At 44.3% G+C, this 24,577-nt stretch overlaps 1 protein-coding gene across 2 annotated transcripts in view; it reads left to right on the top strand.

Annotated features, from left to right (window-relative positions):
* The window catches only part of kirrel1a (kirre like nephrin family adhesion molecule 1a), a 59,358-nt gene that overhangs the window by 18,316 nt on the left and 16,465 nt on the right, over nt 1–24,577 (top strand). For both annotated transcript variants that reach the window (XM_015958227.3, XM_015958226.3), the window contains exons 2-5: nt 10,428–10,577; nt 23,862–24,011; nt 24,084–24,241; nt 24,320–24,470. In XM_015958227.3, coding sequence (XP_015813713.1) covers nt 10,428–10,577; nt 23,862–24,011; nt 24,084–24,241; nt 24,320–24,470 — 609 coding nt within the window. The remainder of the gene's footprint in view (nt 1–10,427; nt 10,578–23,861; nt 24,012–24,083; nt 24,242–24,319; nt 24,471–24,577) is intronic.

The raw sequence follows: 24,577 nt of genomic DNA, 5'->3' as shown, positions 1-24,577 counted from the left end.
GTTGTTTGTTATTTATCGTGATATTTATCAATTATGGTTATAAATTGAGAAAAAAATATGTTTTATTATAAGAGAATTAAAATGTTAAACACTCAAAAGTATCTAAAATTGGTACCGTTAAGTACCGGTATCGATTCCTAGGTACCGGGAATTAGTACCGAATCGATACAGATGTCAAAGGTACCCATCCCTAAACCATGATGTCATCCTCCATCACAGCCTCTGTGGACCCTGCCTGTCTCTTTGTTCTCCGTAGTCCTGCATCTCATTTCTCCTCCACATCACCAACGCACCACCGCCACAGATTTAAAGGAAAACGTTCGTGTGAAGCAGACTTGGTCTGAGTGAAGGAGCTGAGAGAGGAGGTGAATAATCAGACACCAGGACTGTCTGCCTGTCTGGGGAGGGGGGATGAGGTCATGCGATGCATTTATTTTTGTCAGAGAGTGTAGGAACCCAGCACGTTCGAAGGTTTCATCAGACACACACATGCGCTTGTGCCCATACACAAAACTTTTTTTGGGGGCAGTTACTTTACACGTCAGCTGTTGCCATGGTGACGTAAACCTGTAATCCATCCGAGGCGAGGGATTGGCTGGGGAGGAGTGAGGGAGTGGACGGCGGACGGACTTCAGCGGAGGGGCGTGGAAGGGTACGGGGAGGAGGCCAGACAGAAAGATAATTAAATGGATGCATAACGATCCGTGTGAACAGCGTTTTATTTAATAACCCACTCATTCAATGAGAGCCGGCGGTTTTTCCAGTCTAGCATCACTTCCAGCGTTCCATCCTGTCCTGAGCAGCAGGATGATGAGAAAAAAGTGAAAAATGATGCGTTCCTGTTCACCACCAAGCAGCAAAGCATCACACACAGGTGATGGTGCCAAGCAGGTTCACATAGGTCCGGTGTTCAGTAAAAAAACAATAACGCCAGTCACACGGTGGTTCTGACGAGTCACTCATCAAAGGTGTAGAGGTTTGGTCCCTGACGTCTTTCAGATTTTAACTTGGGTTGTTTTTAATCCCAGACTCAGCTGAGTCGAGCGCAAAATATCAGTTCACCAATTTTTTACAGTAAACAGAGATGGGAACTCTCGTCTGAGACTTGGACTCAAGTCTTGGATTTAGTAACACTTAAAACACGCCGAAAGACTCAAGACCCAAACCATAGAGCAGCAGTAGCTCAACAGGTTGAGCTGGTCGTCCAGTAATCAGAAGGTTGCAGGTTCGATTCCGGCTCTGGACAGAGAATGCTGCTGTTGTGTCCTTGGGCAAGACACTTAACCCACTGGAGGGACCGCTGGTGCCTGTGCTTGGCAGCCTGTCAGCGTGCCCCAGGGCAGCTGTGGCTCCCATTGCAGCTCATCACCATCAGTGTGTGAATGTGTGTGTGAATGGATGAATGATACACTTTGAAGTTTTTACTCTGAGAGGTGTCATTTATCATAACCGGCCACCAAAATAAGACTCCAAAGCAGGACTACTCAGCCCTAGCTGCTCCTTGAGGGGCCATTTACAGCATGTTTCACATGTTTTAGTCATTTTCCTGCTCCAACACACTTGCGTCAATGGTTGAATCAGCAGGTCATCGAGTATTGCAGAAACCAGCTGTGTTAGAGCATTGAAGTCCCACGCAGAATGGTGACCCTGGAGGACCTGGATTGGAAAGCCCTGACCTGACTCATGGTTTAGTAAGAAAAAAGAGCCAAATGCCACTTTTGCCTGTTGTTCTTTATTCTGTCATGGTCATTCCATGTACAAACCATAAATGTGTTACAGTTTTTCTCAGTTGCTAAAGCACAATTCCTGAAACGTCGCTCCCTTTTCTCAAAACATCAAACACAAAAGCTCAGCTTCAAGCACGATTTACACAACCTCTCATTCCTCTTGCAAAATCAAACTTTCGCCTCAAAACGGTTTTAGCTGTGCTCAAAATCAAACACTACTCTCAAGTCATAAACAAATTACTCAAAATTACATACACCATCAAGCAGTCAGTAAACAATACACCAAAAAATAGAAAGCACAAAGTTCAGGGCCATACAGTTTGTTTATTGTACCATGTATACAGCCTGCAGTCCGAGTGCTACAGTGTTCAATGACAGTGAAAAAAATACATGAAATGAAAAACATCAAAGGACTTAACATGTCATCAATGGGCCTCTTCTTGTATGTGGGCTGGGTCAGGCCACAGCTCTTCATCGTCATCACATGCAATATATTCCCTCCTGAGGCTCAAACTGGGTTGCTCTCTAAGTCCTGCTTCCCTCGTTGTCAGCCCGTGGACAACAACATGGTCTATGATCGTTGCTCTGTATGCCGGTCTGGGCCAGTGCACGGTTGCACGGCTCCAATTTGTGCAGAACTCAGTGGCTAGGTTCCTGAACGGTACTAGATGTCGAGATCACATTACTCCAGTGCTGGCTACTCTGCACTGGCTCCCGGTGCAATATCGAGCTAAATTTAAGATCTTAACTCTTGTTTATAAGGCCCTCCAGGGCAGTGCCCCCTCTTACATTACTGCACTTTTGCACAAGTATGCTCCATCTCGGTCTCTTTGCTCAGCCGAGCAGGGACGTCTGGTGGTCCCCCGGTCGAAATATCGATCGAGGGGTTATCGTGCATTTTCTGTTTTGGCTCCAACTCTGTGGAATGAATTGCCATTGAGCATTAGGCAGGCGCTGTCCCTTCAAGTCTTTAAGTCTCGTCTAAAGACTCATTTCTACTTGATAGCTTTTCAGTGCTAGGGTTCATTGAATTGTCCAGACATTATGGTTTTTAATACTTCTTCTTTTTGACCAGGATGCTTGATCTTATTTTGTCCACCATTTGTTTTTAATTGATTAGTCTCATTCTGTTACCTCTCTGTATTTGTATTACTGCTTGCTTGTTATTTTATGATTTTATGATTTTATCTTGCTCTCATGCCCAGGTACTGGGAGTGTTTTTATGATGAAGCTGTTCAGCACCTTGGGCGTCTGATAACGTTGCGGATGGTGCTCTACAAATAAAATTGATTAGTTGATTGATCAAATTTCATTGGATATTTCCACTCTTTGTCCTGCTCTTCCTCTTCATCCTCCTCTTTCTCTTTCTTGCCCTCCTCCTCATCCCCCACCTCGCATACGCACCCGTCCTCGTCCTCTCACATGAATTCTTCTATCCGTTGTCACACTTTCTCATTCCCACCTTCAATAACCTGTTTGCTCTCTGAACTTGCTTTTGTTGGTTTTCACATCATTTGAAACAAGTGAAATCTAGTTTGACTGATTGTGTTCAATCAATGACATTTGTGCTCTTGTTTTGGGAAAATGTGCCGCTGGTGTTTACCGTTATGGACGACGCGTACATTAGAGTGCAGAATGTGTTTAAGAATGAGAATGTGTTTAGAGTTCTGCTAAACCGTGTGAGATTGTTTAAGGTTTTGACAACAGGCTCAACAGTTAGCTTAATGAGTTCAAGAAACTGAGAACTTTCTTCAGTCAACGGATTTTAGTGTTTTAGCAACTGAGAAAAACTGTAATCAAACAGAGAGAAGCTGCTCATGTGGCTCAGATGTTCATGCAGGGATCGATTGAGTCCGTATAAAAAGAGGTGGTATTAGTGGTCATTTAATTAAAAGATATGGAGGTGTGTGTGTGTACCACTGTTATTGTTTTGCTCCCCTTCTAACATCTCCACAGCACATGTGGAGCTATTTATAGTAACACATAGCAACAGACACGGCTAATGCTAACAGGCACAAACAATGCTACGATCTCTAGAGTTGTGTATAAGTGTGATGTTAACAGAACAAAGCTACACATAATCCTCAGGTGATTCCTCCTTGCTATCATCAAGGAGGAAGCGATCAGGCTCATGGTGTGTCACATCTAAAACCCTCCGGGTGGAAACGGTCCTTGAATTCGCTCGACAGGTAAAAAAAAATAACAACTCTGCAATCTCTAACAAATCTATTATCGTCACATCACTCGCACTTAAGTGAGACCCGGCGGTAATGAAGATGCTTGCTGTTGGCGTGTGTTCCCCAAATCATCATCCATGTTCAGGAAACTGCCTGAGTGTGCTGATTGTATGTTTGGGTTCAGAGCGGTCGTGTTTGTGTGTGTGGAGACAGGAAATGGTTATCCCTTGTGGTGAAGGTTAAGCCAACAATGCTGCCTGGTTGTGTGTGTGTGTGTGTGTGTGTGTGTGTGTGTGTGTGTGTGTGTGTGTGTGTGTGTGTGTGTGTGTGTGTGTGTGTGTGTGGTCACGGTCCTTTGTGACCACCGTCTTCGTGTGGACAGGGTGTCCTGGTGGTATCGTGGGGATGAGTGACTCAAAGAAATCAGGACACACTCTAAATTTGTCACTGCAGCATAACCCATATAATGAAAGAATTCTCTAGCCTTCTCTTAGCTCAGCCTGCTCCGTGTGTGTGTGTGTGTGTGTGTGTGTGTGCTTCATTTAAACACACACATGCACCCATGTTGACGAGTGTTAACTGGTAATATGGAAATCAGAAGGCGATGAGCACATGTTGAAATGAGTCAGTGTTTTCAGTTCTCAGGCTTTGCTTGGGTGTTTTTTTCTGCAGCTCATGCAGCCTGCACTTGCTTGGTTGGATTGTGTTGTTACGGTTTACGGAGGCAGTAGAGGAAATACCTCCTGCTAGCACATCTGAGGTGTTGGAGGGAAGGATTTGCTTGCCCTGAGGCTGAAGTTGAGGTTACGAGGTGGTTTAAGTAGGTAGGTAGTTCAGTTAAACCCTTCGATACACTGTGGACATATAAAAAAAGAATTTTTAAGTAAATACCAACAATGCACATCAAGTTTTCCAAGAAACGCAGAAACCATCAAATTGGAAAGCAGAGTCAAACTGTGTGTTGGCCTGAGCCAGGCCTGGAACAGTGAGCTTGTTTGTGTAGCAGAATTCATCTTCCCAGTTTGGTGCAAAAGTAAAAACGGGAATTAAACCCCCAAAGTTAATAAGACAAACATCGTAAGCGCACAGCTCAGTAACCGATACAATCCACTAGGGTTGTCACGGTATGAAAATGTAACCTCACGGTTATTGTGACCAAAATTATCACGGTTTTCGGTATTATCGCGGTATTTTTTAAACGGTGTTGCATATGTTCAGAAAGCATTGATAGTCCTGTTCTACACAAACTGAAATAGTTCTGAAAAGGTTTAACAGTGTTTATTAAACCTAAAATAACACAAAGCCTTAGCAAAAGTGCAACTTTTCACAAGTAAAGGAACAAATAGCTTCTTTTTCTGGAACATGTTACAGTAGTCAGTGCAGGTTTAAATTATACAAATCCAAACATTCAAAACATAAACAATATGTAAACAAATCAAAGAAACACCACTTGTTTTCTCATATACTTGTTTTCTTCATTATCAAAATGAAAATCTAAAACTCCAGTCCACACTTGACTTGAGCACTGTACAAGTCAACCTTAAAAAAATATGTATTTAAAATAAATATCCACTTTAAACAAATTACTAAAATAACTACTACACTATGTAATCAAATCCAAATGTTCAAGTATAAATGGCATTGAATAAGTAAACAAATCAATGACAAGGAACTAATTGTATATTTCTCTTCATCATCAACAAATAAGATGCTTCATCCAGCAACAGGGTGTCTGTGACACGGTTTAAATGCTGCCAGAGGACGCTGCGGCTGCAGTATATAGTGACTCGTTGCATTCTCCCTCAACCAAAAGTCCTCACGTCATGCATTTGAGCTAAAATGCTAATGTTAACTTACCTTGCACTGGCTGTAGAGACGTGGGTGATGGTCACGCAGATGTGCCATTAGATTCGAAGTGTTGCTGCCTTTTGCAGACACTTGTTTCCTGCACGTTCTGCAAACGGGATAGCCGTCTTCTATTAACTGTCCCTCAGCGTTTTTCAGAAATCCAAAATATGCCCATACTTCCGATTTAGTCTTCTTTGAGGGCTGATGGATGTCCTGGGCGCTGCCGTCGCCTCCTTCGGCCATTATTTCAGCTTCAAAGTTTTGGTGCCGTTGCAAACTAAAAAGTGCGTGTGCGCGCCGCGGGAACGTCAGCTGAAGCGACGGTGGCTGGTAAGGGTCATCGCGCCGAAACCGCGGCCACGGTAAACCCACCGAGATAATTTAGTTTTTAAAAAACTGGACGGTTATTTTTATTGTCAACTTTTTTACCGGGGTTTACCGCTATATCGGTTACCGTGACAACCCTACAACCCACATAAATTAATCATTCATTTAAAGGGACAGTGTGTATTTTCCCTGGCAATAGGGGGCAGTACATACGCGCGCTCGGGACTGTTTCGCTGCTGCGTTCCATCTGTTAGAGCTGGAGGGGTGGAGCAGTATGCTACTCTAAGGGTGTCCAGGGGATTCCCCCCCCCCCCACAGTAGAAGATTGTGGACATTTTATATTCAAAAGCATCAGTCTGATGTTTGAGAATAAAAGTAGAGTTCCAGGCTGGTGAGGATGTATGATAACGAGGGATGGGTACCTTTGACATTTGAATCGATTCGGTACTAATCCCCGGTACCTAGGAATCGATACCGTTACTTAACGGCACCAATTTTAGATACTTTTGAGTGTTTAATATTTTAACTCTCTTTTATAATAAAACATATTTTTTTTCTCAATTTATGACCATCTTTGATAAATATCACGATAAATAACATACAACTGTTTGTATTTTAACATCGTCCTTGTAGTTTTATAAGCTGATAATTAAACTGAAGCAAACATCTTTACTGTGAACTAAATTTACTGTGCATCTTCATTCCTTTTGCCGTCCTTTTTCATTTGATTTTTCCTACTGGGAAGTTAGAATTTCCTAGGAGAACGCGAACGCACCATTAGCTGATAACAACGGTGGCAACAGAAGCTAACATATCAAGCTAACGTTATCTTTAACAGTTTATTTACCTACCGGAGCAGATTAAGATGAGGATGTCTCACTTAGATCGTTGTCGCTGGTTTCATCATCACCCAGTTACCCATCACATTTAGTGAAGTGGACCCAAGCGTTAGCGTGCGTTCTTTCTACCATGCTGCTCTGTTTACAACTGGCTCGCAGCGACCGACGACATAACGCTCTTACGCATGCGCAGCTGCCTAGGCAAGTTCTCATGTATATATAAATCTGGTTAATAAATAAATTAACATTAACTTTGGAAACTTTGCGCGGTTAGATGTTTGCAGCCAAACAGACGTCTCTCTAACGTCTTTGCTGCTGTACGATTCTGTTTTTAATTCATTAGTTCATCCAGTTTATTCGCGCTTTCCTGAGGGAACAAATAAAGGCTTATTTTTGGAGTTGGGGTGAATACTGAATTATTCTAGGTATGCACGCTGCCAGGCTCCATCTGCATCCGACTCCCATTTCTCCGTGTATCCCCACACGTCCCCTCTATCTTCAGAATATTAATGTGCTGCACTGTCAGAAGCCATTGTTGGGATTGGTACGGAAATCTCTTCGCTTGACTGGTTTCCTTTGTTTCACTGGGCTTATTCTAGCTCTACAAGTAATGCTAAATGTGACATAATAAGAGGAAAGTGCATCTATGTTGGGGGTAAAGATAGAGATGGAGGGGCAGGATGCAGAGGCACACAGGAGTGGCTTAAAAAAGGCAGCAACTGGAGCCTTCATGGACGTGCCGAGGAACTCTGAGGGAGATGGGTGAGGGTATGAGGGAGGTAGAGTGGGAAGGAAACGGGAAGGTGGAAGAGAGTGATGAAGAAAGTGAAGAAGACAAGTGAGAAATTTAAATGGTGGGGAGGTGAGGAAAAAAGGGAGTGAGAGAGGGGAAAAAGTGATAGAAGAGAGATGAGGGAGGGAGAGACTGCTGGAAGGGTGATATTTAATGTGATAAATGAGTTGTGACAGTCCGCCTCTAACCCCCTTCCAACCAGCACTGAAATAGAAAGCATTATGGGTAAAAGGGCATACTTGCCATTATGGATGTGTATAGAAAGAAAACGCTGGGGTGGAGCAGAAGGACGTTCGTAGGCAGCATTATGGATGGAGAGAGTGAAGGAAGAGAGTGGGGATGCATACATATCGCCTGCAAATGCAATTTGGGTAAAGGACGCACAACATCGTGGGGAGAGAACAGAAGGGGGGGGGGGGCAATGCAGCAGCGGGTTAACGATCTACTGTACGAGATTCTTGGAAATGAGAAGTGGAAGAAAATGGAAAGAAAGAAAGTTTAAACCCTCCCTAGCTGATTTACTCCCGTCTGAGTGTCGCTCCTTCAAGAGATGGCTAGTTACAACCCGTCGTCTTAGAGCTGAGCGGGGGGCTTTTTCTGACTCGTACGAGCTGGTCGGTGGGCCATCTGCTGTGGTTTTGGTCTGAAAGAAGGTCCAGGAGACAATGACAGCCACTGTAGTTTGGATCAGGGAGCAAGAGCTTGGGAGATGACTCATAGGGAGGAATGAAGAGGGGAGGGCCTCCAGTTTTTTAGGGAAGGATAAATCCGGACTGGAGAACAAATAGGGTGTGTGAACCGCTCTATGGCTGAAGCGCACCTCTTCTAGTCACCTCCAGCACCACCTCCTCAGCTCCTCTCTGACTCTGCTCAGGTTCCTTACATGTTCTCAGTGGTTATGAGGGCTCAAGCGTAACCAATCAGCTGCTGTGTTGGTGTTGGTGGTGGTGGTGGTGGTGGTGGTGGGGGGGGGGGGGCAAGTTTAATCAATCAAGCACTAAAACCAATAAATACTGTTATCATGTGTTTAGTGAGTGAAAATGTTGGTCAAGTCAAGAATGTTTAATTTTATGGTGGATTAATAAAACTTTAACAATTCAATACAAGATAAAAAACCTGAAGGTTGACTATTTCAGACAGGAGGACTAGCTCACTTCCTCTCCCCACATACAAAAAAAGTTTTATAAAGGATGGTGCCAAACCATTGGAATTAAACGATGAATTTAACAAAGTGTTGAATGGATGCTTTGCAGATTTTTCACATTTTTAAGTCGTTTTCTTGAGCCACTGCATGCTAAACGGACCCTTTACACAGTTAATGTTGACCCCCCAGCCCCTATTGCCCCTGTGGCCAGACTGGCGGCTGCTGCAGGCTGGTTTCTAACCCTAACCCTAGGCACTAATGAAGACGGGTGAGATGTTTCAGCTGTTAGATGAAGGTGTTAAAAAGATGAACGCACAAGGAGATGGGCTTTGGCCATAACTGCCAACTGTTTCAATTTGAACATTTGAACTTGAGGTTTTGAATTTATCACCTTTGGATTCAGGGTTTGAGCTCTGACCATGCAAACAGACTTTCTTGACAAAGAGATGCTGTCGGACTCAGCAGGACTGGCCGGAGTTGAGCTGTCACGTGGACGGCTACTCAAACGTGGAAGAACGAGCGCTGGGACTGGGCCTGCACGAGGAATATAGAATATATATGGAAATAGAGATGCAACAATACCACATTTTCCAAACCGATACAATACCGATACTTGGATCTGAATACTCGCCGATACCGGATACCGATACTTCTACCACACAAAAAAATGCAATGATTTGGAATACAGATTTTATTTTCTTCTCTGCTTTCAACAGGAAACGACTGTGAGGTAGATAAAAAATAAAATTTATGAATAGAAATCATCACAAAACTAAAATATTAGGTGAACAGAAATGACAAGTTACAGTGAAGCCATTTTCAAGCAACTGCATTGGTATCGCTTAACTTTTACTGATACGATACCAGTATCGGTATCTGCACCGATACGATACCAGTATCAGTATCGATGCGGATACCGATACGATACCAGTATCGTATCGGTATCCGCACTGATACCGATACCAGTATTGTATCAGTATCTGCACCGATACCGATACTGGTATCGGTGCTTCCCTAGTTAGAAACACCTGCACGTAACCCGAAGGGAAACGGGGACACTGATGTTACAGGTAATGTTGACTTACTCGTTGGCTGCAAGTAGCTTGAATGAGCTGGTCGGACGATGGGAAATAAAGTCTTAGGGGGAGGCCGGTTGGCTGGAGGAAGGTTTTGAGGTGGGAACCGTGACAGATATAAAGAAACAAACTCATGTTGCAAGAACCCCCTTAGCTGTAAAATTACTCTTCAGGGACAAACTGATTGAGTGTTTTTCTATGTCTTTCCGAAGAATCCGCGGATAGAATAAGTAATGAAATCTGTTGATGTTCCACGGATGCTGGTCCATCATTGTAAATGATAAAAAAGCACGTCGCTTGTTAAGAAAATCCCAGATGTGTTCGGTTGCAACCACAAGGAAAATTCCCGTGTTTTACAAACAACTTTTTCTGTTTCCAGGTCTGTTGTTCTGCCTGCTGTTTTTTAGTTGTTGGAATCACAGGGCTCCAGATGAAAGAAAGCATTCCTAAATGTTTTCCTTCTTTCTTTGTTTCCCAAATCCTTCCTTCCTGGCAGTTAGGACAGCGAGATTCTCTCAGGAGCCAGCAGACCAGCCGGTGGTGCGGGGCCAGAGGGTGATCCTGTCCTGTGTTGTCTTCAACTACTCTGGCATCGTTCAGTGGACCAAAGATGGGCTGGCTCTGGGCATCGGAGAGGACCTCCGGGGTGAGACGTCACAGACCATCCTCAGGCTGTTTTTACTGTGTTGAGCCCATCAGGAAGATGTTTTTGTTTGAAAGAAGGCTCTGATTCAGCTCGGTTGGAATAGCTGATGGGCATCTTCGTTCCTTCCGCTGTTGAAGTGAAAACTTTCAGACTAGCTGAAGCTTGTGAAAGTCACATCACAGTTAAAATAAAAAAACAAATGGTCTTTTCGCTGGCTTCGGCTGCAGGTCAGAGTTCAACAGAGTGGGAAGACACGTTCTTATCAAAACCTTATCAAATGAACATAAACCTGGAAAACTGTGATTTATGATAGTGCATCAACGTGTTTATCATCATTAACAGCCACAAAGATCCAGGTTGTTTATGTTTACACAGAAACTTCTTCCTGGGTCCAACAAACCCAGATCTGTCCAACAGACGACACAAAGGAGGAAAAACAACCAAGCCCATGAGAAAAACCTTAAGTTAGCATCTGGCATGTTTTACATTTAGCATAAATAAATAATAATAATAATAATGCATTGAACTTATATAGCGCTTTTCTAGACACCCAAAGACGCTTTCACACACTCTCACATTCACACACTGCCAGTGATGGTAAGCTACTTGTAGCCACAGCCGCCCTGGGGAGGTCTGACAGAGGCGAGGCTGCCATTTGGCGCCGTCGGCCCCTCTGACCACCACCAACACAGGCAAGTTGGGTGAAGTGTCTTGCCCAAGGACACAACAGCAGGATACCCCTGGCGGGAGCTGGAATCAAACCCATGACCCTCCGATCATGAGGCAACCCGCTCTACCTCCTGAGCTACTGCTGCCCCGAATGAGTTGATGTTGCACATGACTAATAATTCTGTCTAGAAATATAATAGAGAGTGAAAGCCCACAGACTCACAGACTTTTGTAAATAAATATTAGTTAATGCAACATTAGAGAAAGCTACCTCCCTGTTATATGTTCATTTAAAAAGACCTTTCAGCCTCTTTGAAGGGTGTTCCTGTTATTGTAGCTAGCTTCCTGAACAGCCTCAATTAGGAGAAATAGAATTGTGTCCCTTGAGACTGATGAGCTAACTGCTAGATTGAGTTCAGGTAACTAATTCACTGCCATCAATTGCGTAATTTAATGGGGCGGGCTTGGGAACGAGAGGAGCCAGTTGATGTGGCTCGGGCAGCTGATTAGGATGCCTCCCTGGTGAGGTTTTCCAGGCACGTCCAACCGGGAGGACACCTAAAGGAAGACCCAGGACACGCTGGATGGACTATGTCTCTCGGCTGGCCAGGGGGACACTTTGGGATTCCTTTGGGTGGAGAGAGGGAGGTCTGGGCCTCTCTGTATAGGCTACTGCCTACACAAGCCAACTCCAGATTAGGATGGATGGATGGATGGATGGGATGGATGGGATGGATGGATGGATGGATGGATGAGTAGATTGATGATGGATGGATGGATGGATGGATGGATGAGTAGATTGATGATGGATGGATGGATGGATGAGTAGATTGATGATGGATGGATGGATGAGTAGACTGATGATGGATGGATGGATGGATGGATGAGTAGATTGATGATGGATGGATGAGTAGATTGATGATGGATGGATGGATGGATGGATGGATGAGTAGATTGATGATGGATGGATGGATGGATGAGTAGATTGATGATGGATGGATGGATGGATGGATGGATGAGTAGACTGATGATGGATGGATGGATGGATGGATGGATGGATGGATGGATGAGTAGATTGATGATGGATGGATGGATGGATGGATGGATGGATGGATGAGTAGATTGATGATGGATGGATGGATGGATGGATGGATGAGTAGATTGATGATGGATGGATGGATGGATGGATGGATGGATGAGTAGATTGATGATGGATGGATGGATGGATGGATGCTAAACTAACTGTGTCAGAAATATTTATAACAAGACGTCACATCAGCAGCTATGAAATTAGGTTCAGAATAGCTCATCAGTCCGGTTCTCCAGATGTTTGGAGCTCATCTGTAAACTCAGTAGTATTGCTATCCCATGTTGGGGTAAGAGGAGCCCACTTTCAGGTCGATGCTAAGCTTGCCCTCCTTCTGCACACGTGTCTGGTGGGAATGTTCTGGGCTCCCTCGGGCAGCGTTTTTGGACTGTCAGCTTGGTTTTGGAACATCCCATCAACACCTCCGTCTGACCGGTCAGCACTGCTCACAGAGTGGACCGGCTCATATCTGACATTTATCGTTCGTTCATCAAATCAAACAGGAAGTCGGTTTGGAGCGCTTCGGGTTTTCTCACAAAGTTTTAGTCTAGTTTTTTTTTTCTTTTGATTTTGACAACATTTGAGTTTAGCAAGTCAGCCTTTTAAATAAATGCACTGATTCACCCAGGAGGCACTGGTTACTCAGTTACTGGTGTAAACATGTGCCAGATGCTCAACTAAAGGTTTCGGGGTGGGGGTGTCAGCATACAGCTTCAGAAACATTAAAAGGTTGGCCCTAAAGGACAGTTGTTAGCAGATATGGTCATGTTTATGGGAAGATGTTTTACCCAAGACATGAAAGAATCACACTACGGAGACCTGGTAAGTAAAAATAATATAATAATTTTTATTAAGAATGGTGAGTAAACAAATGGGCCATTCCCATCTGTACCGGGTCGGCCCGGGCCGGGTAGCCCCAGTCGGCCCCAGCCTGGCCCGGTTGATTCCACACATCCTTGCCTTAAGCCCATGTGGGCTGATTCTACCCACCAATCAGAGGCTTGCTCTAATGGAAGGTGTGAATTTGCTGTCAGCAGTGGGCGTGTTGGCCCTGGTCGGCCTGAAGCAGACCCCCTCGAGAAGAGGGCCGAGAATGAGCCTTGGTTGGCCCGGAAAAATACCAGGCCACCCAGATATGTAAACAACCTACGCTACCCGGCCCGGGACGACCCGGTACAGATGGGAATGGCCCATAAGGGTGCTGCTCCAAACGGGAACAGGGTGAACCGGAATCTGAAACGAGAAGCAGATAGATATTGGATAAACCCGGAACCAGAGAACCAAGAATATGATTTGTTTTTGGAGGTTGTTCTTACGGTTGATGACCAGGACTGGTGAGGATGGACTGGGTCTTGTGGACCAGGTGGGAATTTTCGAATGGCAGGAGTTCAAATCCAGGACAAGACTGGGAAGCAGGCTGTGAGGCAGGCAGGATGACAGGTGGATGGTGGAGAGCGGAGGCCAGGGGATCTTGAGCGACGTGACGTTGGTAGACAACTCCAGGCGACGGTAGGTTTGTTCTGAGGACAAGCAGGAAGTTTCAGGACTCAACAACAGGCAGGTCAAGACTGAGACTGGAACGGGCAGACAAAAGATTAAAGCTGGAGCAGGCAGACTAAGACTGTGGCTGGCTAGTAGTTACCCAAGGTGAGAGTATCAACCGGCACTGGAGTTGTGTCACACCGCTCCTTAAATACCCCTGGCCCTCTGATCAGGGAGCTCAGGCACAGCCGGCTCTCCGACACACCCACCTGTGAACGCAAACCTGGGACAACTGCAGCATATTGATTGTTATTAGGAATGATCAGGGCAGACCATGACAAATATATTCTGATTATTTAAAACATACAGTTCCTAGTTGAAGAAGGGTTCAGTCACTGATTCTCATTAGCAGGAAGCAGCGATGTTGAGTGGTGATTAAAACTCCTGATGGGGGTTAGGGGTGGGGTCAACTACCCTATACACATTAGTAATGGAGGTGTATGATGTAGCATGTATCCTATGACAATGGTGTGTTTCGGCCTCATTCTGCTATCTTTTGCAGACTAAAACACCAAAAGACAAATGTGAGAGGGGGAAGTGCGCACCATTCTGACTGACATGCTTGAAAAGTGGAATGTGACAAAAACATGTTTTAGTAACAACATTTTATCATTAGGAGCCAAAGTTGTAATTGAAAAACAAGCCTTATGAGCTGCACTTGGATCTATTCTCCCCTCTTCTCTCCTCAGTGACCCCCTTCTCTAAAATCACCTGTTCTCCTCCTCTTTTCAGCTGCCTTTACAGCTCTGATCCCTCGCTCATATTCTTCTTTTAACATGTCATCAGCTCCACTGCTTGACCCACCCTCAGCTCTTTCCCATGAGGCACATTTGGTGCAACAACATTTGTGTTCTGTCCCTGGGAACTTGAAGTCACGAAGAAAATTTCAGAAAAATCCTCTTTCACAGGCACAAATCAACAGCTACACCTATTCAAAATATTGAGTATGAGTAATGCATTCTTTGAGTCACACATCAAAAAAGTCACAGAAAGTACATTTAGTTTTAGATTTATTCACCGAAAACACATTTAGTGTTGTTCATTAACCCAGCTTTACCGGACTAGATATTTTTTCTGTTATTTTGGACTCGTAGCTGCTGTTGTGTAGCACAAATGCTTGTTAGCATGTTGCTAAAGCTAACGTTTGTGATCCTGTTGGTGACTCTGTTACCATACATAGCTCCACAACACGCTGCAGGAGATACGCTGTCTTGTTAACTTGTTAAGTTTCTGATGGTCCAATATGGGAAATTATGTTCATTATTCCTGTCTGTAAATGCTTTTAATGCTTTAGATGTGTTTTCAGTGAATAATAGGGATGTGTATTGGTGAAATTCTGGCGGTACAATACGTATTACGATACAGGGGAGACGATTCAATATATCACGATATATTGCGATACATTCAGTCAGACGATATTGGTGATTTTTTAGACTAAATTTATTATAGGAAAATTCAATAAACAGTCCAAACTGATACTTAACATGTTTAACCATAACAGAGGGATTTGCATTTCAATAGGGCTGTAGCGAAGCCCCGACGACATCAACGGCTCGATTCTAAAAATTTGTCGACGTCAGATCCGGTAGTCGACGCACCACGCCCACTTGTTGCATCCCCAGGAGTTTGTAAATAGAGGTGGAATCTGCCTGTTTTTCCTCTAGTTCGCCCTCTTCTCCGCCTTCACAAACATCTCCGCCAAATACCGAAGACCCGGAACAATGTCCGTCCACTACTAGATTCTTTTCCTGTGTTGCCCGCCTTCATCTCCCGGCAACGGACAACAACTTCCGGGGTCAGATGCGCTGCTTTGTCTCTACCGCAGATGTAGGACATCACCGGGAGCGTTTCTCCCTTCATTAAGGAGCTTCTTTCAGACATTAGGAGAGCTGTTTTGGTGGTAGCAGTCTCTCCTCCATGCTGGTCTGTTTGCTGCTGGGTGTTTTTGTTTTATTTAAACTTGGTAACTTGAACTTAATGTTGGTAAAGCTACTGTTAGCATCTTTGCTAACAGCTTCTTGCGTTTGGATAAGCTGTTACGTTTTGGTTTAGAGTTCATCTTTTTTGTGGTGCAGATCTCCCTTTTATTACATTTAGAGTGTTGTGGGTTTTCGGTTTAGTTTAAAATATCACCTTGAGTTTGGTTTAACCGCCCAGTTTAGAGTTTGGACTTTTGGAGATCCTTATTTTGGTCCAGAACCCTGTAATCTTTGCCCAGTGGGACATCCCCACTTATTTGTACTTTGTTTTAATTCCCCACAGGCAGAATTAGTTTTTTTATTCCCAACCTGTGGATGGAAAGATTTATGATTTTTTGTAGTTGTAAATAAACCTGATCATTGTTTTAACTTTTAAATCCCTTTATTGTCCCTTCCTTTTTGCACACGAGCCAAACTCCCCGGGAAGGGTCGTAACACCACTCGCCTCACGCACATAAGTGACCAAAACAAAGCAGCATGGAGACACTCCGTCTCCAACCACCTCTCAGGCAGCAGCCTGCACTCCCAAGTTCTACACGTCACCAGAACATAACCAACCAACACAATAAAAGCAGTGTTGTACAAAATGGAAGGCCTGTAGTGTTTATTCTCTTACAGTAACAATTTATTAATGTTTTTGAGGAATTTATTTGAGATTTTCTGGTTTTTGTTAATTGTGCAATAGAAAAATAATCATTAGATTAATTTTCTAAATAGTCATTAGAATAGTCGACTATTCGATAAAATAATCATCAGAATAATCGTTTTAAAAATAATCGTTTACCCCCAGCCCTACATTTCAATGGTAGAAACAAAACGCCAACTAGTGGTCGGCGTTTGAATTGCACCACAAGAAAAGAAAATACACAAATGTTTCCATATAAATTCTTCCAAAAATTAGATACACGACTTTTGAATATTGATACATTTTTGCAAGAAAAAATATCACGATATATTGCGATATCGATTTTTTCGATGCACAGCTTTTGAATATCGATATAATATCGCTGGGGAAAATATCACGATATATTGCCGTAATCGGCATTTTCTTAAATCCCTAGTAAATAAATTTAAACAAAATGTACTTTCTGTCACAATCTTACATTTTTAAATGAAGGTATGTGGTGTTGCAAGATGTTAATCCAAGTATTTCAATTACTTATTCTCCAGATGTGCTGGACTAAGTGGAGCAAAATTATTAGAGCAGGAATTCCATATTCTGTAATTTGCAGTAACAAATTTGTGTACCTGCATTGAAAAATATGTGAAGTGTGACAGTAGTTTTGCGTTTGTGAGTGACATTAAAAAAGGCACAAGTTATAGTTAGATTTTGAATAGGTAAAGCTGTTGTTTCGTACCTTTTCTAGATTTATCTCTGTGATTTCATGTTCCCAGAGTCGAGACACAATTGTTTTTGCACCAGATATTTTTCATCAACTGGGGCAAAACAAACTGTAAGATTTTTTTTATGTGTGACTCAAATAACGCATTTTGTGTACTCGTACCCAATATTTTGAATAGGTGTAGCTGTTGTTTTGTACCTGCGAAAGAGGATTTTTCTGAAATCTTCTCCATGACTTCAAGTTCCCAAGGACAAAACACAAAATATTATTGCACCAAATGTACCTCCATTTATCTCCTCCTGCCTGTCCTTGTCTGTCCCATCTTGGATGTTTTACTGTCGTCCTCTCGGATTTTTATCACCCTGCTTTAATCATTTATCCTTACTGTGAAAGCTTGGTGTGTGGGGACTAAGATACACATGTTCATGTGTGTTTGTGAAGCACTTTCCTTATAAATTGCTGCTTCGAGCTGTTTGCATGCTCCTTCGCTCCTTGAGGCGTCACATGCAAATGCATGTATGCAAAAGGCCGACACACATGGATAAATGCACATTAAAATGAGGACACGCAAGACTCAGGTCAGAGGATATTTCCACGTGTGATCTGAGCAGCAAGCGAATAATTTCTGCACCACAAACTGGAGTAAATTTGAGTCCTAGAATGCTGCTGTCAGAATGCAACCCCCCCACCCCAGAGGAGGACATGGATGCCCCCTAATGGTGAGAATACAGAGCAGAGGCACAGCTGGTTACGGCTCTGTAATGGAGGGATTGGCTGTGTTATTTATTTTAGTAGGTATTATGTGGACACTCATCCTGGTTGTGGCCTTTAGAGTGATGCTGAAGAAGACATCTTTTTGCCCCGGTCCTGACACAGATCAGATGTTTTCTGACCAACTGAACAACGTTTGTGTTTGGGCAGCCTGGGGCATGTGACCTTTGGATTGTTAGTATCTGAAGGTTTAAATCAGAAAAATAAAGAGCAATGGAATTAATCTCCTGGCAGGATTAGGATAGAAGAAAATACCGGAAATGAAACTTGAGAGTTAAATGAGAAGCAGAAAATATTTCTCCTTTTGAACCAGTTTTCCCTGTTATGCCCAACTCTGACCCTCAGGGGCCACCGTCCTGGAAGCATTAGAGGTGTTTTGCTCGTACACTCCTGATTTGGTTCAGCAGGTGATTAATATGGTTAAGAAGAGCCTGGGGACCTGCTGGAGACCATCCACGCACATGTGTCAGAGCAGGAAAACATCAAAAACATGCAGGACATGCATGTCCCCTGAGGACCAGAAATAGACACCGTTGCTTTACATAATCAGATTAGGTCTGTAAGGGGCTTTGCTGTTGCCATTTTGAAAAAAATGATCAGAAACAGAATTGATTTGTCCTTGAACCAGCAGTCTCCTGCCAGAAGAAGCTTCTCTTCCCACCTCCGACAGAATTATGAATGCGTCCCAAGGGCGATGGGGGAAAAGGTTTGAGTGGGCCATGTTCCGTGTCTCCAGCGTCGAGGTTAGGAGTGCTGTCAATCTGAAGAAAGAAACCTATGTGGTCTGTTCGGTCCACGGGACTCTGGAGGCAACCAGTGGATACTGGTACTGGTCCACCATCCGGCATCTCAGAAAGGGAAAACAGTACACCACCAACACTGTTTACAATGTTGATGGTGTGCTGCTGACATTGACTCAGGACATTGTGGACTGGTATGCGAAGTACTTTGAAGACCTCCTCAATCCCACCGGCACGTCTTCCAATGAGGAAGAGGAGTTTGGGGGCTTTGGTTTGGGCTCACCAATTTCTTGAGCTGAGGCCACTGAGGTGGTCAAAAATCTCCTCGGCGTCAAGGCTCTGGGGGTGGATGAGATCTGCCTAGATTTCCTTCGGGCTCTGGATGTTGTAGGGCTGTGTTGGTTGATGCGGCGCTAGGATATTGCATACACAACAGGGGCAGTTCCACTGGATTGGCAGACTGGGGTGGTAGTCCCCTATTTAAAAAGGGGGCTGCAGGGTGTGTTCCAAATACAGGGGGATCACACTTCTGAGCCTCCACGGTAAGGTCTATTCGGGGGTTCTGGAGAGGAGGAGGTATCCGTCAAATAGTTGAGCCTCAGATTCAGGAGGAGCAATGTGGTTTTCATCCTGGCCGTGAACCACTGGACCAGCTTTGTATACTTGGGGGCTTCTGGAGATTGCGAGGGAGAATGGGAAAAGTATAAATCAGGCTTGAGTCGGGCTCAATCCTGGTGAGAGTTGAACTCCTCCAAGGTTGCGCTTTGTCACAGATTCTGTCCATAACGTTTGGATGGACAGGATTTCTAGGTGCAGCAGATGTGTTGAGGGGATCCACTCTGGTGGCCTAAGGATCAGGCCTTTTCGCAGATGATGTGGTCCTGTTGGCTTTATCAGTCCGTGAACTCAGGCTTATGTTGGAGCGGTTCACAGCCGAGTGTGAAGCAGCTGGTATGAGTATCAGCTCCCCTAAATCTGATCCGGGTCAGGGAAGAGGTCCTGCCTCAAGTGAAGGAGTTTAAGTATCTCAGGGTCTTGTTAACGAGTGATGGAAAGATGAATCAGGAGATCTATAGGCAGACTGGTGCTGCATCTTCAGTGATGCGGGCGCACCGATCTGTCGTGGTGAAGAAAGAGCCGAGCAAGAAGGCGACGCGCTGGAGGGACTACATCTCTCTGATGTCCAGGGAGCACCTTAGGATTCCCTCGGAGGAGCTGGCCCAAGTGGCTGGAGAGGGAAATCCGGGCCTTCCAGCTTAGGCTACTGCCCCTGCGATCTGACCCCAGATAAGCGGAAGAGAATGGATAAACCAGCATCTCGGTACAACAAAACTTTTTGTTCCAGTTACAGCTTTCCAAGAGCAGACATACGATACATGTAGACAGAAACAAGCTGACTGGGCATGCAACCACTCTATAGCTTCTAAATGCAGATAAAAAGTAAAGGGTGACAAGGGGAAGGGATGAGGGACAAAAGCAGGCCCCCCACCCAGTCCCCAACACGGACAAAGATGGGGTGCAGGAAGAACACCTCAAACCTAAAAGCACATATTCAGACAATCACAACATAATCAAACGTGTGGTGGGTGGGAAGGGGCGAAGATCTCTCATGCGACTGAGTGATTCTGCAGCTATCTAGCACAACCTTCAGCCTCCACTTCAAAGAAGTGAAAGGGAGAGTCAGGGGTGGATATAGTCTGTCTCATCTAGGATGTAGTGATACGAGTTACCGGCGAACTGATCCAAGGACCTCACAATCCCATGTGAGGAGAGGAGTGGGGGAGGGGGGGGGGGGGGGGTGAAGCAACTGTCTGATGAATGATTTTAGCCATCAGCTGCTTTTTCAAGACACACCTTGCCAGCAAATCTGCACAATACTGCCACCATGGTGTGTTTCACGAAAGGGCTGTGGTGGCAAGGTGATGCGGGAATTTGTGCTACCACACTTGGTAGTAATATCACCGCATTGCTGGACTTGTGAATGAAGATTATGCCTTGGCGCAATAAAGGGTGGTGTCAAGCCCCGGTTGACAACCATGTTGAAAATGAAAGTTAATAAGGGCAAGATTTGCTTTTGTAAACAGAATCTGCCGAGACCTTAAACTGGAGTAATACGAGCTCCAAGACGTTCTCTCTGTTAGAGCTGAAGCTCAGATCACCAGACAGTTCATGCGGACTGTGAAGGACTCACACCTTTGGGAGTGGCCTGTGAAAAAAACATAAGTAGAGCGGCTTCAATCAAAATATAAAAAGCAAATTATGTTCAAGCTAAGGGAACGTCTGACATACCCCCTTTGTTCTGCCCAGTGGTGCCAACTTAGCAACTTTGTCGCCATTTCTAATGACTTTTCAGACCCCCTTAACGACGTTTTTTCAAAAAAGCGCCCAGCGACAAATCTGGCGACATTTCTGACCCCCCTCAGCTACTTTGACTACAACTTTGTAGCAGACTTTACCTGCAGATTAGAGATGCAACTGAAGCAACAGAACCGTTCTTCCTTCCAGAGGACCAGAAAGAAAATGATCTGCGCATGTGCGTGCAGCATGATCACGCTACCCCCACTGACCAATCAAACCTTTTGTGGGTTTTCACAAGTCCATTATTTGAGATAGCTACCGGAGCTACATAAAGGGCGACCGCTCCTTCCGCCATCCTGCCGCATTTCGGCAGCTGAGCTCGGCTGGCACTGGCAGGCAGCGTCTCACTCACATGGCTTCTCGCACCACCTGTGGTGCATTCAAGGAACATTGGAACTCTATGATGAGTTCAAAAACGTAGCACATTTAAAACTTTTATAAAAAACAGAATAATACTGTAAGTCATTGGCAGGTCATTGGCAGTTTGCATGTAATGTCTCTGAATACTAAATACGACCTGCTTCTTTCTACACAAAAGTACTAAAAACAACAAAACCAAACAAAAACAATATATATATATATATATATATATATATGATCTTTTAGGTCAATATATAGCACTGAATCACAACAGAAGAATACATCTCAAGGCACTTGAAAACTACAACAGAAAATTCATTTTAATTCAATCATACATACATTCCTATCAATTCAATATTTTTGTGTTTACGAGTTCCATTCTCTTCAGACAAAATAGAAATATTCCTTCCATTTTTATGTGCCATCTTTCCTTGATGTTTTAAAGGCTGCTGTTTTGTATTCTATGGGGTTTTTATTTTAATAAAATATGAAAAAATAAATTAAAGGGACTTTTCGGACTTTTGAATTTTTATGCTCGCAATTGCCCCCTCAGGCCAAAAGCGTAATGGCAGCTTCAATAGTAGGCTCGTGCACGAGGCGCGCATGCTGTACGTGCACACTCCTTAATGAAAATAACAGCTGAGACAGTCCCGTGTGTGTGTATGGGGGGGGGGGGGGGGGGGGGGGGGAACGCGCAGCTAATTAATTAAATAATGTGGTTCTGTACCTTTCTCTTCAGCACAGCCGACAAAGGTTTATGATGGGTCAGTCCTCCTGCATGCTCACATCATTCCCTTCCCTTGCTTGAAAAATTGTTCCAAAATGAAAGTTGAACCCACATCTTTTTTATCTGTGAATTCAATGCTGTTCGGCGAGTCTCAAATAAAAATTTGGGCGTCTTACTGTAAAAAAAAATACCATTAATGTAAAAAATATACTCTAAATAAACTATGTTCACATCCAGAATCAAACCCAGGTCTTCTGCACGAGAGTCCGACATCTTACTAGGTGAGCTAACGCACCAGTAACATTAGATGTATCTGTAACATTTATATCCTTGATGACAGCTGAAACAACGTTCAAAGAACGGTTCGGAGTGAAAATGGCTATTTTGTTGCTAATTTGCAGGAAATATCTAGAAGAAAGTTCTACAGAAAGTAGCTAAGGGTCCTCAGAAATGTAGCTAGCTTTGTCACTAGGCGTTAGGAACAGCGACAAAGTGGCACTGCCTCTCTCTCTGCTGCTAAAGCTACGGATAGCAAATGCTACAGGCGATGCCTGAGCGTGAACGCGCATGAAGCAGCCTGCTCGACCCGAGCATCTCTCTTTTTCTGTGATTTTACAGAAAAACAGGCAATCACAGTAAAAATGCCAGGGCTCATTCTACAGGACCAGGGCATTGCAGGAGAACGTATGAAGAAGACATTTATTATTTCTGTACATGTTTTGGCTGTCACACTTCCTTAGAGTCCCTTTAAATAATTTTTTAATAAAAATCACGCGGGTTTTATTTGATTTACTCTACAAGACCGGTGATGTCATCACGCAAACCAGATGACGTCCTTGTTTCGTACGCAAATTAGCACGTGACATCATCTGGCGACATCTAGCGACTTTTGGGGGGAACTTCAGCTACTTTCAGTCAAAAACAGTTGGCAACACAGGTTCTGCCATTGCATGATATTTAGTAAGAAGGACACGACTGTGCCACATTATTACCGTGATCTGACCACCTATAAGCAACCGAAGGCTCCCTGATGCTGCCTCAGCTTTGTGGCTAATTGGTGGCATTGCTTTATAAAAGAGGCTAATACTTCCTGTTTAGAAAAATAATGTTTTCATCATTCAGGACCGATTAGCTAACAGCTAGGCAGAGTATGTGACTGAAAACAGCTCCAGTCTCCTAATGGATCATTAGATTTGAAGAGTGATTAGTAGAATGATTGATTTCTGGAGTCCATCAGAGTTTCTGTAACTACTGAAATCAGCATTGAATGCAAATTTGTTCTAAAATAAGTTTTCATGAAACTGAAATTTAGGTAATGGAGCCATTTTAAGGTGGCAGAAATGAAAGTTGGTTTTAGCTGAACAACAGGCGGGATGGTAACTATTGACTTCATCTTTCTCAGTGGCTGAGGAAAGGTCAAGTTGTTTGTTTTTGTAATCAAACACAGAGGACCTGAGTAGACAAAACAATGCAAGAACAAAAAATAAACACACTGATGGTGTCGAAACAAACCGATGAGGAGACGATCAGAAACACACAGCAGGAAGCGGGTAAACACGGGGAGACAACACAGACAGCTGGGGACCGTTTCTACAGTGGGAAACAAGCTCTGGTTGAAGTTCTCCCTCTCACTCTCTTTCCGTGTGTGTGCGTGCATGTGTGTGTGTGTGTGTGTGTGTGTGTGTGTGTGTGTGTGTGCGTGTTCCAGCCTGGCCGAGGTATCGAGTGCTGCGGGTCCAGGAGCTGGGTCAGTATAACCTGGAGATCCTGTCAGCGGATCTGTCTGACGACGCGCTGTACGAGTGCCAGGCCCCCGACGCTGCGCTGAGGTCCAGGAGAGCCAAGCTGACCGTTCTCAGTATGTTGGTGTTCGTGTGTGTGTGTGTGTGTGTTGAGACGCTGTGTTTCTGACCACACCCTCTCTCTACAGTTCCCCCAGATGACCCGGTGATCGACGGAGGTCCAGAGGTGCTGCTGAACGCCGGAGAGTTCTACAACCTGAGCTGTGTGTCCCGAGGAGCCAAACCGCCTTCGATGATTGAGTGGCTCAAAGACGGTCTGCCTGTGGACGGTGCCGCCAGCATCACTGTGAGTTTAGTAACACACACACACCCACACACACTGTTGGAGCTACAGCTGGTTGTAATTCTAGTCTCCCACCACCAGGAGGTGCTTCCGGACAGGAAGAGGGTGACCACTCGCAGCTACCTTCCTGTCCACCCCATAGACACTGACACGGGGAGGAACTACAGCTGTGTGGCCACCAACCTGGCTATTCCCTCGGGCAAAAGCACGACTGTCACCCTCAACGTGCACCGTAAGTCTCTCACTGCTGACACAAAACCCTAGCAAAGGAGACGCTCACCAGGAACAGATATTAACTAGCATGTCATTAGATTTACCCTCTGTTGGCTTGTGCTTCAT

This window comes from Nothobranchius furzeri, chromosome 3, assembly GCF_043380555.1.
Source record: "Nothobranchius furzeri strain GRZ-AD chromosome 3, NfurGRZ-RIMD1, whole genome shotgun sequence".
NCBI lineage: Eukaryota > Metazoa > Chordata > Actinopteri > Cyprinodontiformes > Nothobranchiidae > Nothobranchius > Nothobranchius furzeri.
The sequence above is the reverse complement of the archived record's forward strand: the minus strand, read 5'-3'. Positions and strand labels throughout refer to the sequence as shown.